Source organism: Channa argus, chromosome 1, assembly GCF_033026475.1.
Source record: "Channa argus isolate prfri chromosome 1, Channa argus male v1.0, whole genome shotgun sequence".
Taxonomy (NCBI): Eukaryota; Metazoa; Chordata; class Actinopteri; order Anabantiformes; family Channidae; genus Channa; species Channa argus.
Genome location: NC_090197.1, coordinates 35976286 through 35989275, shown reverse-complemented (window position 1 = coordinate 35989275; position 12990 = coordinate 35976286). Strand labels below are relative to the sequence as shown.

At 36.6% G+C, this 12990-nt stretch overlaps 1 protein-coding gene across 5 annotated transcripts in view; it reads right to left on the bottom strand.

Annotated features, from left to right (window-relative positions):
* The window catches only part of grid1a (glutamate receptor, ionotropic, delta 1a), a 217858-nt gene that overhangs the window by 43821 nt on the left and 161047 nt on the right, over positions 1 to 12990 (bottom strand). For all 5 annotated transcript variants that reach the window (XM_067516498.1, XM_067516461.1, XM_067516470.1 and 2 more), the window contains one exon: positions 1716 to 1769. In XM_067516498.1, coding sequence (XP_067372599.1) covers positions 1716 to 1769 — 54 coding nt within the window. The remainder of the gene's footprint in view (positions 1 to 1715; positions 1770 to 12990) is intronic.

Sequence of the window (12990 nt, the reverse complement as noted above, 5' to 3'; positions counted from 1 at the left end):
AATCATGCTCATCATTCTGACAATGATCTTATAATATATCCTCTTATCTGCACAAATGAATCAAAAAACACTCATGGACATACTTGATGCCATCATCCATGTTAGAAGCAAATCACAGATTATTGTAAACAAATTTACTTTGCGTTTCCCACTTTAGAAATAAGCACGGAACGCACACTATTCATTTGCAGTTACGTATTGTACATGCCAAGATTAAACTTACTTGATGACTGTAAAGGGCCTTCTGAGAGGATTAGTTAGTTGGGGGTAAGAGTTTTTATTTTATGTCTTTCTGTGCACAAGAACAGCACTGGAGGCCAACGGTTATGGGAAAAACTGTTGACATGAGTAGTAATCAAGTTTTCTTAGAATTATCAGAATGTCTGTGTTATTCTCATTTCAAGGTGATGGTCTGCTTCATGGGCAGTTTATAGTAGGTGATGGAATAAATGCTGATAAAGAGAGCAAGAGGAGAAAAAAAAGTGATAATGAAGGAGAAAGAGGGGAAAGGGAATTGTAAAATATATACATCCACTGATGGATGTAGAGAAAATGAAGATATAAAGGTACACTTTTCCCATAAAATTACATCAGACACGTCAACAGTAAGCCACATCATTAAACACATCATTAACCACTAAGGAAGTTCCATAAAAATTAACATGTTTAGTATGATTAGTTCATATTTACCCAGAGTTTGATGCAAATAAAGCTAATGTCTTGCTGAGACGTGTGCGGTAACGGACAGAGGCATGTATGAGTTTGTATGAGAAAACTGAATCAAATTAAGAACTCCAGTCCCTACCGGCTTGGTAGCATCCTGTTTGAGGCTACCAAAGACTACCAGTGAAATGAAATAAGCTGCCAGACTCTGAAAAGCTTTTCAAGAACCCAGAGTCTCATTAACAGTTATAAATCCATATTTTAGATGCCTGGTAAAATTACCAGGCATCACCAAATAAATGCATTGTGAAAATAACTGAAAACATTTGTTAATGCTTACTTTAGTCTAATGTGAGATCATTTAGACTACATAGACTGTTTTTCACACAATGAGCCTCAAGTATATTTTTATATTATATTTGCATTTTTTAAACACAGTGATAGGTTATGCTTTCCTAATGTATTACAGCGTCTTAATATTTGTATGGGTAATGCCTAAACAGCCTATCATACACACGTTAATCATACTCTATAGGTTACGGATCAATATGTGTCCTGGATGCATGTGGTCAGAGGTCCATACAAGTTAGTCGGTGGTATTTATGTACAGACACTGGTGTGTTGTTTGTTTGTTTTTTTTGGTATATTCCAGGTAGATCAGCAGAGAGAAACTTTTATGGAATGCCTTCTACTACTGCTTTTAGTACTGGACCAATCCTATGACTCCCCCTTATCTCCAAATCAGTTTGTATCATGGAAATGCAGCACGGAGGCACTAAAGCCAAAGACTGAACTCACTGTTTGGTATTCACAAAATGAACCTGGATTTTGTGCTGTTACAGCTACTTTAGAAGATATTTGGGTCAACGTACAAAGTGGTAACAGATATACTGGCATCAACAATCAAAGGAAGGGCAATTATACAATATGTGCTGTTAATCTAACTAAATATGTAAATGTACAGCAAAAGACTAATAGATTTTCATGTTTTTGTGCCTTCTTTTTTAAACCAAGGTTTAAATTCACTCAGGTGTGTTTGCGTTTGGCCTCACCTCATTGGCATAGACCCAGTGACTGTCCTTGGATGCCAAGTTGGTTTCCACAGCCTGCAGTGATAAACAAAAAGAGAAGGAAAAAGGGGAGGGGTTGGGGAAGAGAGTGAGATTTACAAAATATGTTTGAAATTCATTGAGATCTTACAATAGTCCATGTCGGTCACCTTTCAGGTAAGTCTAAGGTTTAAAATGTAAATCCACACATATACTGGGTCAAGGAGACGGGGCAGGTCCAATAGGTTAGAGGGGAAACATACCAAAATCAAATTTCTTTTAGGATATTCAACTTACCAGCCAGTCCATAACAATGCACTAAATGTTTGCTTGTATACTGCATGCTTCATCCTAATGTACTTGGTACAATATTCAGCTTGGATACATATTCAACACATCTGCTACAAGCTGAATATGTTTACATGGTACATCAAAATTAAGCATGGTGTATGCAAGCAGATAACCAGGGCACTGTTAGTGAATCTGCTTAATTAGTCACAAACCTTTAATTTTACCTTATAAAATATCTCCCATGAAAGTAAGAAGCCCAAAGAAATACATGCCAGTGCTGGATATTAATCTATGACTTGACAGATTCTGTTGCTTAAGGGGCAATCTATTCAGGAAAAAAGTATTACCAATGGGCTGACCGAATACTGACAGGATTGGTGTTTACTGAGGTGATATCAAAATTTGCTACCTAATCCAAATTTACTAGGTCATCAGTTGATATATAGATTGGAAACTATACTGAGAGCACAGCCTGCTAAACTGTGAGCAGAAAAATGCTTTCTTTTTTGGAAACATAATGGCTTTGTTACTCTTTTGGTACTGGACAGACAATGAATGACTCATATGCATACAAGGGTGCAACTCTCCATGTTTAGCTTTCTTTATATCCCATTGTGGTGATGTGACAGCAGTACTATTGCAGTCTGACAACTTTATCTAGCAAATATGTTACATAATGTTGCAAAAACTAACCTTTTACAGAAGAAAATCAAGTTTCCCAACACCCAAAACTGGATTTATCATATTCACCATGTTTAAGTGATTGAGTTGTTATAAAGCAGATTTTCCTCTGGTTATTGAAATGCATGTAAATTCACTGAATTACCTAAAATCTCAATCTCATTACTGAGTTCTCTCACCTGTCACGAGACTGCACATTTTTTACATCAATCATGCTTAGCATCTCAATGTATGCCCTCTCTTGCAAATTGCTATCATTAGTGTCTAAATGAATCCCTTTCACACAAAGCAAAGAAGACTAATATCTCAATATATAACCAATGGAGGCTGCTGCATTTTTATTTAAGAATATCATGCTCATCAATAACAGACGGTACAGAGCACCACACCAAATCTGGCAATCTATCTTCTAACCTTGGAAGAGTCATGATTGGATTTTAATGCTCTTTTTATTTCTAGACTGATGTCATCACACTGTATGAGGACAACACCAGTGTTAGAGGAATATGTCTCTCCCTGGTTGAAATGTCAGATCTCGTATTAAAAGTTAGAGTTTGGGGATATGCGCCTTCAAACATGGTCTTAAAATCAAATAGACAAGCCAACATTATTAAGGGATATTATGGAACATAATACTGTATACTGTAAACTATACTATAAAAACAAACAAAAAAAAATGAAAGATAATCAGTGCTTCTAATCTGCTTAAAAGTTGAACATGTTAGTTATTAATTAATATATTCAGATGAATTAGGTAGTCAGATTAACAGGGTGATCAAAAGTGAAAACTAAGGCAAGGCAAAATTATACATTTTACAATTTACATTTGCATAGCATTTTTCCTCCAGTGAAAACCCAAGGTTCTTCAGATTACAAATGCATAAAAACATTACAAACAAGCAAATGACAAAGATAAGAATTGTTAAAATAATCATGCTAAGATACAAAGGATAAAGGAAGGAAAATAACTGAAATATAAAATGTTTAATAAAAAGAAACACCTTGTAGCAATAAAAGAGAATTATATAAATGCAAGTTTGACTATAACCAGCTGCATACTTATTGCATGTGAGTCTTTTGAAAATAAGCTTTGAACTCCGTTGTTCACTTTGACTGTCCATACATAACACAGTGGGCCAATTTGGTTTGACAATAGAAATAACGACAAATTCTTTCGTCATTAAAACATGGTTTGTAAAGCTATGACCTTGGATGAACAGCAAGTCACGATAATCCTTTAGGTCAAAAGCAAAAGACTGGCCATGCCTGTAACTTGTATAATGAAAAAACATCAGCAAAATAATTTCATATTGGAGTACCTGGAGCATTAATTTAAAATATATTATCTTTCTGGTCCTAAAGAAATCTGACAAATGAGAACCGCCTTGAAGAATGTTCTTGACATTTAAGAGAGATGACAATTCCACAAACTACATTCATTGTTCCAGACAAAATCTGTCAGACACCATAATGGTAAAAACAATGTCAAGTACTGTAGTGTGGGTTAGTTAATGAGTAACAGCTGAGCTGCAATATTTTGTTGAAGCCCTGGGCAAAACTGAATCCATCAGCACCAGTTCACTGCACAACTAAACACTGACAACTTTAAACACTCTGGAAATAAAGCCTTGTTAAGTTAATGCTGTTTGTAAGCTAGTGTTTAACCTCACTGCTGTATGGATGTGACAAACACATAATTGTGCTGACATACTAAGTGTTTGAGTGCTGCTGTAAAGCACCAAATGCACCGCTGAATTTATAGGTGATCACAGTAATTCTTTGTTATTCATCACTGCCATCCTCACCAATCTAGGAAAGCTAAAAGTGAGAATGACAGCTGTTTTGAAAGTCATGGTAATTGATATACACATACAGTATCTTGTAGGAAACATTCATAGCTTGTTCTGATATGCTCATTGTTCAGATTGTTCATTGAAAATGTGAAATAAGATGTTAATTGAAAACAGCCTGCATGTTGTGATCTGAGAAACCCACTGTGCTTACAGTACTTCAGGGAGCTGCTCATTAGGATTCAAAACTTGCAGCTCTTAAATACAAAAGACCCTTGTGTCTCAATATAATTCCTACATTATTTTACCTAATCAGCCTTTTCCTAATCACACGTACTTCTATTTCAGTTGAACTGAGCAAGGGTTTTCCCCTTTGCTTTAAATTTATCGCTAAGGCTTAAAATCCATTTGGGACTTTAAATGTTATCAACATCCAGGCAGCATAATTTTAGCCTTGTGTTTTCTTACTTCTTTCCATTCACTTCAGGAGATGATGTAACAACAAAACTCTGGAGAGCAACATGATTTCTTTTGGAGAAGGAGGCATAGACAAGAGCCTGGAGTGACATCTAAGGAATATTCCATACTGTTGTTACAGCCAAAGCCTGGTGACAGTAAGATCTCTAATCAGAGAGGCAAAGTACCCCAGGCATGTTCTTATACAGTAGCAACACCACAAAGGCAGCCAGAAAATGCCAACTCCAATTTAGAACCGTGACAGCCGAAAAGGGATTGGGATGAGTTGCAGTTAGAAGGATGTGAAAACAGGTGGGGGGCGGTTTGGGCGAAACAAAACTAAGGATGAATCGCCTTAATGTAAAAAGATGAGAGCAATCTGTAAATTCATTCAAATGTTTAGCATAAAGAAAAAAAAAATCCAATGTGTCATCATCTCCTATGTAGCCTTACTATTCTGCTCAAGATATGTATTAATTAAATTATTTGGACTAATTTTGAACTCCAGTACACAGTTAGGTGAATACTGTGAATGCAAAGTATGATGTATTCACTTGCATATTCGCAATGACCAAGCAGTAGTACACTGGACATACACTCACTGGCCACTTTATTAGGTACACCTGTACAATCTAATGCAATCCAATACAGCAGCTCTGAATTGTACATTTACAAGGTTACCATTTATTTAAGTTAAAACTGTAGAGTAGTCGTTTTTTTCTCTGTTTATTATTGAGGTCATTGTGGTTGGTTGAGTCATACTGGAGTGCATTATATTTAGAGGTGGTTGTAATGCTTTGGCTCCCTTCATCCATCTTAAGTAGGATGTGTTTTTAAAAAACAACATCCATTAACAAAGAAAATTAACATTTTCATCCATCCATCCATCATCTATCCATCCATTACCCCTTAAACTGTTTAGGGTTGGGGGGTAGCTGGAACCTAGTCCAGTGTACCCTGAGAGGCGGGGTACACCCTGGACGGGTCACCAGTCTATCTCAAAGCCATCACTGTTTCTTAATGTAGCCATTTCATAGATTAAAGGTTCACAGTAATTGAGTTCTTTTCTCAAGCAAAAATATTTGTGATGATTAATTAATTTTGTTTTGGGTAATTAGAAAAAACAATCAGCAGCTGTAATTCCATCAAAGTGCCACCTACAATATTACATTAACCTGCAGCTCTACTTATTAATATGGAGAGACTTCAAACTCACTTAAAGTGCTGGATTAATCAACGACTTAATAAAACTACAGTAAGAATAGGAATTAGGCCAAACTATAATTGAGCTATAAATTAAAATAACTGTGATAATTAGCCAGTTGCTTCTAATATGAACCGCAGTTTCACTTGAGCTTGAATAAAGCTACAAATTTTAGTTTACCATCAAAAAAATAAAAACTATAAAATGCTATGCTTCTAGACACTGTTTGTGTAATAATCAAAATATATAATTTGCTTACATTGCAGTGTAAAGAACTTGCAAATGAAGCAAATCCCTTTTCTGAATGTGTTTTCAAAACAGTATCGCCATGTGGAAAAAATAAGAGCCCCTCATCCCAGCAGGAAAAATATGCATGTATTTATTTGGTCACTCAGTATATAGGATTTTCACAATTTTCTGCTACTTGTGATTTTGTTGTACATTTTTCAGTCTGATTCCATTAAAATCCACAAATGTGTACAGGATTTACTTGCAGAATTTGTATCATTGATTTCATGTTGTAACTCTTGATCATTTGGTATACAGGATGTATACAAGTCTCTGAATGTGCTGGTCCTCCTACCTGCCCATCTACTTGAAGTGACATCTATCTTTTAGGACTTAAGATATAATGATATTTATAAATTGCGTGCCAAATCAACATGCGGACAATGATCCGCTGCAAGGACCCTGAACTCACGGGATAAGCCAAAAGGACATATATACATACATACATTACATACATACGCACATACCATCTGCAACACCTCCTAAAAGAAGTGTCAAATAGACAATATCATTTTAGAATTTCCAATGTAGATTTTGTATATCAATACATACCAAATCTGAAAGAAAAACATGCACCCTTCTGGCAATGATCATACCATTGAAACCGTAGAGTAGTAACTACATTCATGCACTGATAATTACATTTGTTTGGCTCTGAAAAACTCTCAGAATGCAGATGATTCTCCAACCTCTCTTTCATGTATATATTACCTACTGTGCGCCTTCAGTGACAACGGATTCGTCCCTAGTTTTAAGGTCAGGTCTGGGTGCATAGCAACCAAACAATTATGTTGGTTTGAAGTAGGTGCCTTTCATGGAGTTTTAGTATTTGCTTATAATTGGAAGAGAGTGGACAATGAAAAGGTTTTGGTAGCGGTCACACCCTCCATGTTGTTTTGGTGTAAGGATCTCACACACAATCCAGGAAGGAGTAATGAGATCTGTCATAAAAGATTTACAATAGTCCCTCTGAACCCAGCCCTACGTTGCTGTGGAAACACACCTTCAGACCACTAAGTGGGCTCTATAGACACAGCATTGAAGACAAAGTGTCAAGTGCCCTTCGTACACCTTTAAACCAGTACAGTACAGGTTAACAAATGGTCATACATTTTACAGACACCCATGTAAAGATGTAAATTTGGCCCATACATGTAGGGGTTAGCTCATAGTCTAGATTCATCAGCACCATTGTACACACTATGTAATGGATGAAACCAAGGGAAAGGTCAGTGATAATGCAACACCTGAACAAATCTCCTCCGACCTTCTATTGTCAATATTCCAGACCAGGTGGCCCTCCCAAGAAGACAGCACACATGTGTCACATTAAAAACACATCATGCCTCCCATCTGCCACTTTACTAAGGCTGCTATCTTCTCTCTGCATGTAGTTAGCTTCCCCCAGGCTAACAATATAGCCATGAGTGGAATAGCTAATGTCCCCACCAGGAGACATACCAGTTGGCACATTAGCCTCATTATATGAACTATAATTACGGGGAGGTTTAGTACTGTGACTGTAACACAGTGTTTGTATGTGCTGATATTATATACAAACGTACACATAGTGTGTTTAAAAGCACCAGTAATGTGCCGTAGTCTGGGGCTAAACAGTAATTACCCCATTGTAAAGTCGCATTTTTATTGCAAAACCGCTCTCTAGTTTAAGCTGGGTGTGGAGCATCAATAACATTAATCTCTTTTCCTTAAAAAAAACAAAAACAAACTAGATGTCCTATTGATATCTGCTGGAATGCTAATATCTGCACTGTTGGAAACTAGGCAGTGGCTACTCCAGCTGTCCCTCTGACAAATTCCATCTGCACGCATTGTGAGCTGTAATGTTGTGAGGGGGATTTTTGAGAGTCACTAACAGGATTAAAACTAAATGTGACAATTGATGAGCACCATAGCAGGCTGACAAGTCCCCTCCACGGAGACATTTAGTAAGGTTGTAAGAACTTCAGGGCAAGGGTTTTAAAACCAGGCACTAGATGTGGTCTTGGTATAGTTTTAACTCATTACAGCACAAACACTTGTAATAAGGAGGTGAAATGAACGAAGTGTGCATTAGATCTTATTAATACTTGGATGCCTTAATAATTAATTCATTGCAACCCAAACCATTAGATAATTGTGTATTAGTTAAAGATTTACCTTCTTTCCGGCATCTCATCAGTCTAGCTGTGATAGGTATTATATAGGTATTTCATTAGTCATATGTTTTTCCTGTTTTGTGCAATGCAGTCAATGTTTTTCCCTCACCTTTAAAAACACCATAGAAACATAACACTTTGCTTTACCAATTGTAATTTTTTTGTCAAAGAAAATTCTAAATAAATATGCACACATTACAGACTGGGCATTAGTACATAGAGTAATAACTCTAACATGGAAATCTTGGAAAGCCCTGGCTGATGCATCAAAATTTTCAAAACGTAACATTAAGACATTTCAGTCAAGTGGCAAAATGCATGCATATGAATAGCTTTGCCATTTTACAGCCCAGAGAGAACTCTTTATACATTCTAAAAAGACAGTAATTCAATAAATGTGTAATCTTGTAAGCAAGGCTTACTTTGAACAAATTTCAAACTTCGTTAGCATTTAAACAAGACACCAAAGCACACTTCTTGAACAATATAACTTCGGAGAAGATGGATTGCTTTCCATTTCTGCAGGGTGCCCTTGAGGAAGCACTAAACATAAACTAAACCCCTGCACCTGGGGGAAATTTATGTTGTAGATCTTTGATGATATTTCCAATTGAATTTTTATTGCACGGCTGATGGATGTAATAACCCGAAATAATTAACAAAGAAGAACCTGATTACCTCACCAAAAGTTATTCTGTTCATCTGTGACTACAATTCCAACACAACGACAAACAGATGTATAAATAATGTACTGTAAAAGCAACACATTGCAAGACACTTTTTGTATTTAGATTTTAAAAAAATACAAACGTGGCATCGTATAAAACAAACTTTAAAACTTTTAAAACACTGGGTCCAGACAAAGTAGTAATTTTTGTATGAAAGGACTGTCTCTGTATCTAGTTAGGTTCATATAGTCATAAATTCTTGACATGTTTGGCCAACAGATACAATTGACAACACAGGGTTAGCAGACAAATCAACCTCTATAAAAGCATATGTTTTGGCAGTTTGCTGGTCTGGAGAATTCAGGTGTGTTTTAACACTGTGCCAAGAAGAAAAGGCACAAGCAGTGGTCTTAGAGGAAAAAAAAAACTGTATTATAATGGCTTTTGCACACACGCTTACTTACTGTCATGCCCATGCACAAATACAAGTGAGGGAATGGGATGTCTATCATTTCAACTGCCGGCATAGCTCACACTTGCAGGCATCAGCCAGGAAATGCTGATTGCGGACACTGCTGCAGTGAAAATTCAAAAAACTCATTTTAATTAAATATATGTATATTGCCAATCCCTATAAAATAGCGTCAATAGCAACATCATTGCAATTCCTGTTTAAATTTGCCATGTTTACAGTTCTGTGTGGTAGAACATATTAGGCTCCCATGTGTCAGTGCCACCCAACATTTGGTGAAGGGTGAAGAAATTCTCTGTCCCAGAAGTGGCATTGCATTTGATACACTACTGGATAAAATGATCAAGCGTCACATCAGAGGCCAATTTTCAGTTCCAATCCCCTACATGTGTATGGTCAGACTTTTAACAGGTTTATATTTTGCAGCTATCCAACACCCAAAATAAAGTTGACTAATCAAAGTCCGATTAAAAAAAAAATCTAAACCTGTAGTTCATGGGACTAGAGCCTAGCAAATAACATTTGTTAAGTAATTTCAGGTGAGTAAAACACTATAGCTGTTTTCAATAAATGCACTTTGTACCATTTCAAGGCCATTAGAATCAAATAATGAATCATACAACTTTGTCACACCCATTTCACACATCTTACGAGAGAGGTAAGTGACTGTTATTTTGAAAACACATAAACAATAAAGTTGTTTTCTGTTGTATTCGGGGCAGGGTAGGTAGTTCCTTACAAAGCATCACAAACGGAAACTAACTCACTCCTTTATTAAACTACTTCAGTTTTGTGACATAGTTGGAAGTTGAGACCTAATTGCCACGGTGAAATTGCTCAAATTGCATTTCGCTAAGAAAGTTGCACAAGAGTCCTCATTGTCTTTAGTCACTACTATGCAGTATCCTGACAAGACAACCATGGCTCCTAAAGCCTCTCAGTCCCTTTATATGCAGTGCACCCTTGTTTCTCAAATTGCCTCGAAGGAAAAACTGCCCAGCAGATAAGAACACCCAGACACATTCGCACATTTACAGATGACTACAGACAGACGCTGCTGTAATCTCACCTTGAGGATACACAATCACACTCTCATACTGCTGAAACTGCCTCAAAGTCACTACTCAGTCAGGCTGTCAGGAAGAGAGAGTGAAAACAATGGTGAGGTGAGAAATCTTTAAAAAAATGAATGTGGCAGTAAGGTATGACTTCATCGGATATAAAAAGCAGTGTCCAGCAAGATTGTATTATAAAATAGTATAAAATTAAAACAGTTAAAAGGCTTGAGCCTACATAAATGCCCAATCTGTCTTGGAGTGTAGCTGTCAAAGTATTATTTGCACTACACAACAAATGCTAGTAATTTAGACTTTGAGCTTTGAGTGCATCTAAATTTTAAGTCTTGGCCAGGTTTGGTTCTGGTCTTGCATACCTTGGGAGAAAACAGAATACATGTCATCACCACAAACTCATTCTTAAAAGTCCAGAATGAATATAAATATAAAAATTCTGTACGTTTGTCTAAACATCTACAGTATACAGTAGACATTGTTTATTAGGTACAGTAAATACTGTATTTAGAGTATGCATGTTTGCATAATTGTATGTAGAGCCATGTATATTTTACGTATTGGAGCACATTTCTTCTTCTTCTTATTGCTTGACAAAAAAAGAACACACCATGCTATGCTTTCAAACGTATAGCAAACAAGATGCTTAGGGCATGCCACGTTGACTTACAGTAAACATACAGCACATTAACAAATATACTGTTTAAATTCCACATGAATTACCCTTCGGAACATTGCAAAGTTTTCTGTTATTTATCAGTGTTTCAAGAAAAAATGTTGTATTTTTAACACCATCTGTATAAACCTGACTATGGGTCAAATACATTTGCGGTATTATCCTTCCCTTTCGACAGACCACAGATATGCTGTCCTTTTCCAAGGGACAGAGGTTGAGGTGTGCCAAATGAGGGAGAGATTGAATAATATTGCTGAGTTTCAAGAGCATGAACATTTGAAAATATACCAGTCGCTAACAATAATGCTCGCTGGCTGGTGGTATGAGCCTATGTGTGTATTGGACAGGTTTCTGTACTGCACATGTGTGAGAACAAGACAAGGAGCTTCAGAAAGCATTCATACCCATTCATGCTCCCATTGAATAAAACCTGACTGTCTTTTATATATAAATATATCAGATATAAATGTAAGCTTCTATCTTCTCAAGTCTTCAAGGGGAGTAAACAGAGGTTTCAAGTTTAAAGCCTGAGAACACATACTGAGAGTACAAAGAAAAAAAGGACAACACATGCACAGAGGCCATTACAAATTACAAACAAGTACATTGAGTACAAAGTGATAATGCTTTGTTTTCTCAAAGAAACAAACACTAAATACAGTTTTTTTTTTATAAATTACTGCAATATTCCCAGTCTTCTGAGAAACAGAGTATATCTTCATGCTGGTGAGTATTACAGGTCAGGGTAAGTAGACAGGCTCTGTGCACCAAACTGCCTGATTAGGCACAAGTAAGCAAGATAAGTGGAAAGGAAAATAAGAAAGAAATAAGAGGGAGCAAGAGTGGTAACAGTGGGAGGTTAGCTGGGCCAAAGATGAACATGAATCTCATCCTAATTATTTCAGCACAGGGTTAGACATGTCTTCTCAGAACACCATGGGAAAGAAGAGATGTGCAGAGTGGGAGTGAGAAAGTTTAAGTTTTGAAATAATGCTAATTTCAAACAGCACTGACAGCCAAGGAGGCTGACTGAAAAGAGGAGAGGACGAGGCAGCAGCAAAGCACCATGCCAAGTACATCCTTTAACACAGAGAGATGTAATTAAGAAATATATTTAATATTTTTCTGAAATGTTTTTGGTATGGTTCGCTTAATTGACACTCTGTCCACAAAAATGGGCTGGGTATGTATGATACATGTTCAGGGCCACAAGTATTTTTATTAAGACTTTTAGACATTCATTCACAGTAGTAAACACAAAGACATTCAGACCAAAACTACAGACAATAAATTAGAAGAAACCCACAATAAATAAATTATTTGTGACTGCTTTTTTTCTTTTCCGTTTAGACTGGTGGGGAGTTTTTCTCTGTGCTGTGGTTTATGCCTTGTTCGGAAATAATCTAATTTGCCAGTGTGTTCTGGTAGTGGCCTCAAGTAATGGTTACGCTGCTTTATAGCTGGCACAAGCTTTTCAATACACCTGAGGAGCCCTTTAATTTAATCTGTCTCATCAAGATCAA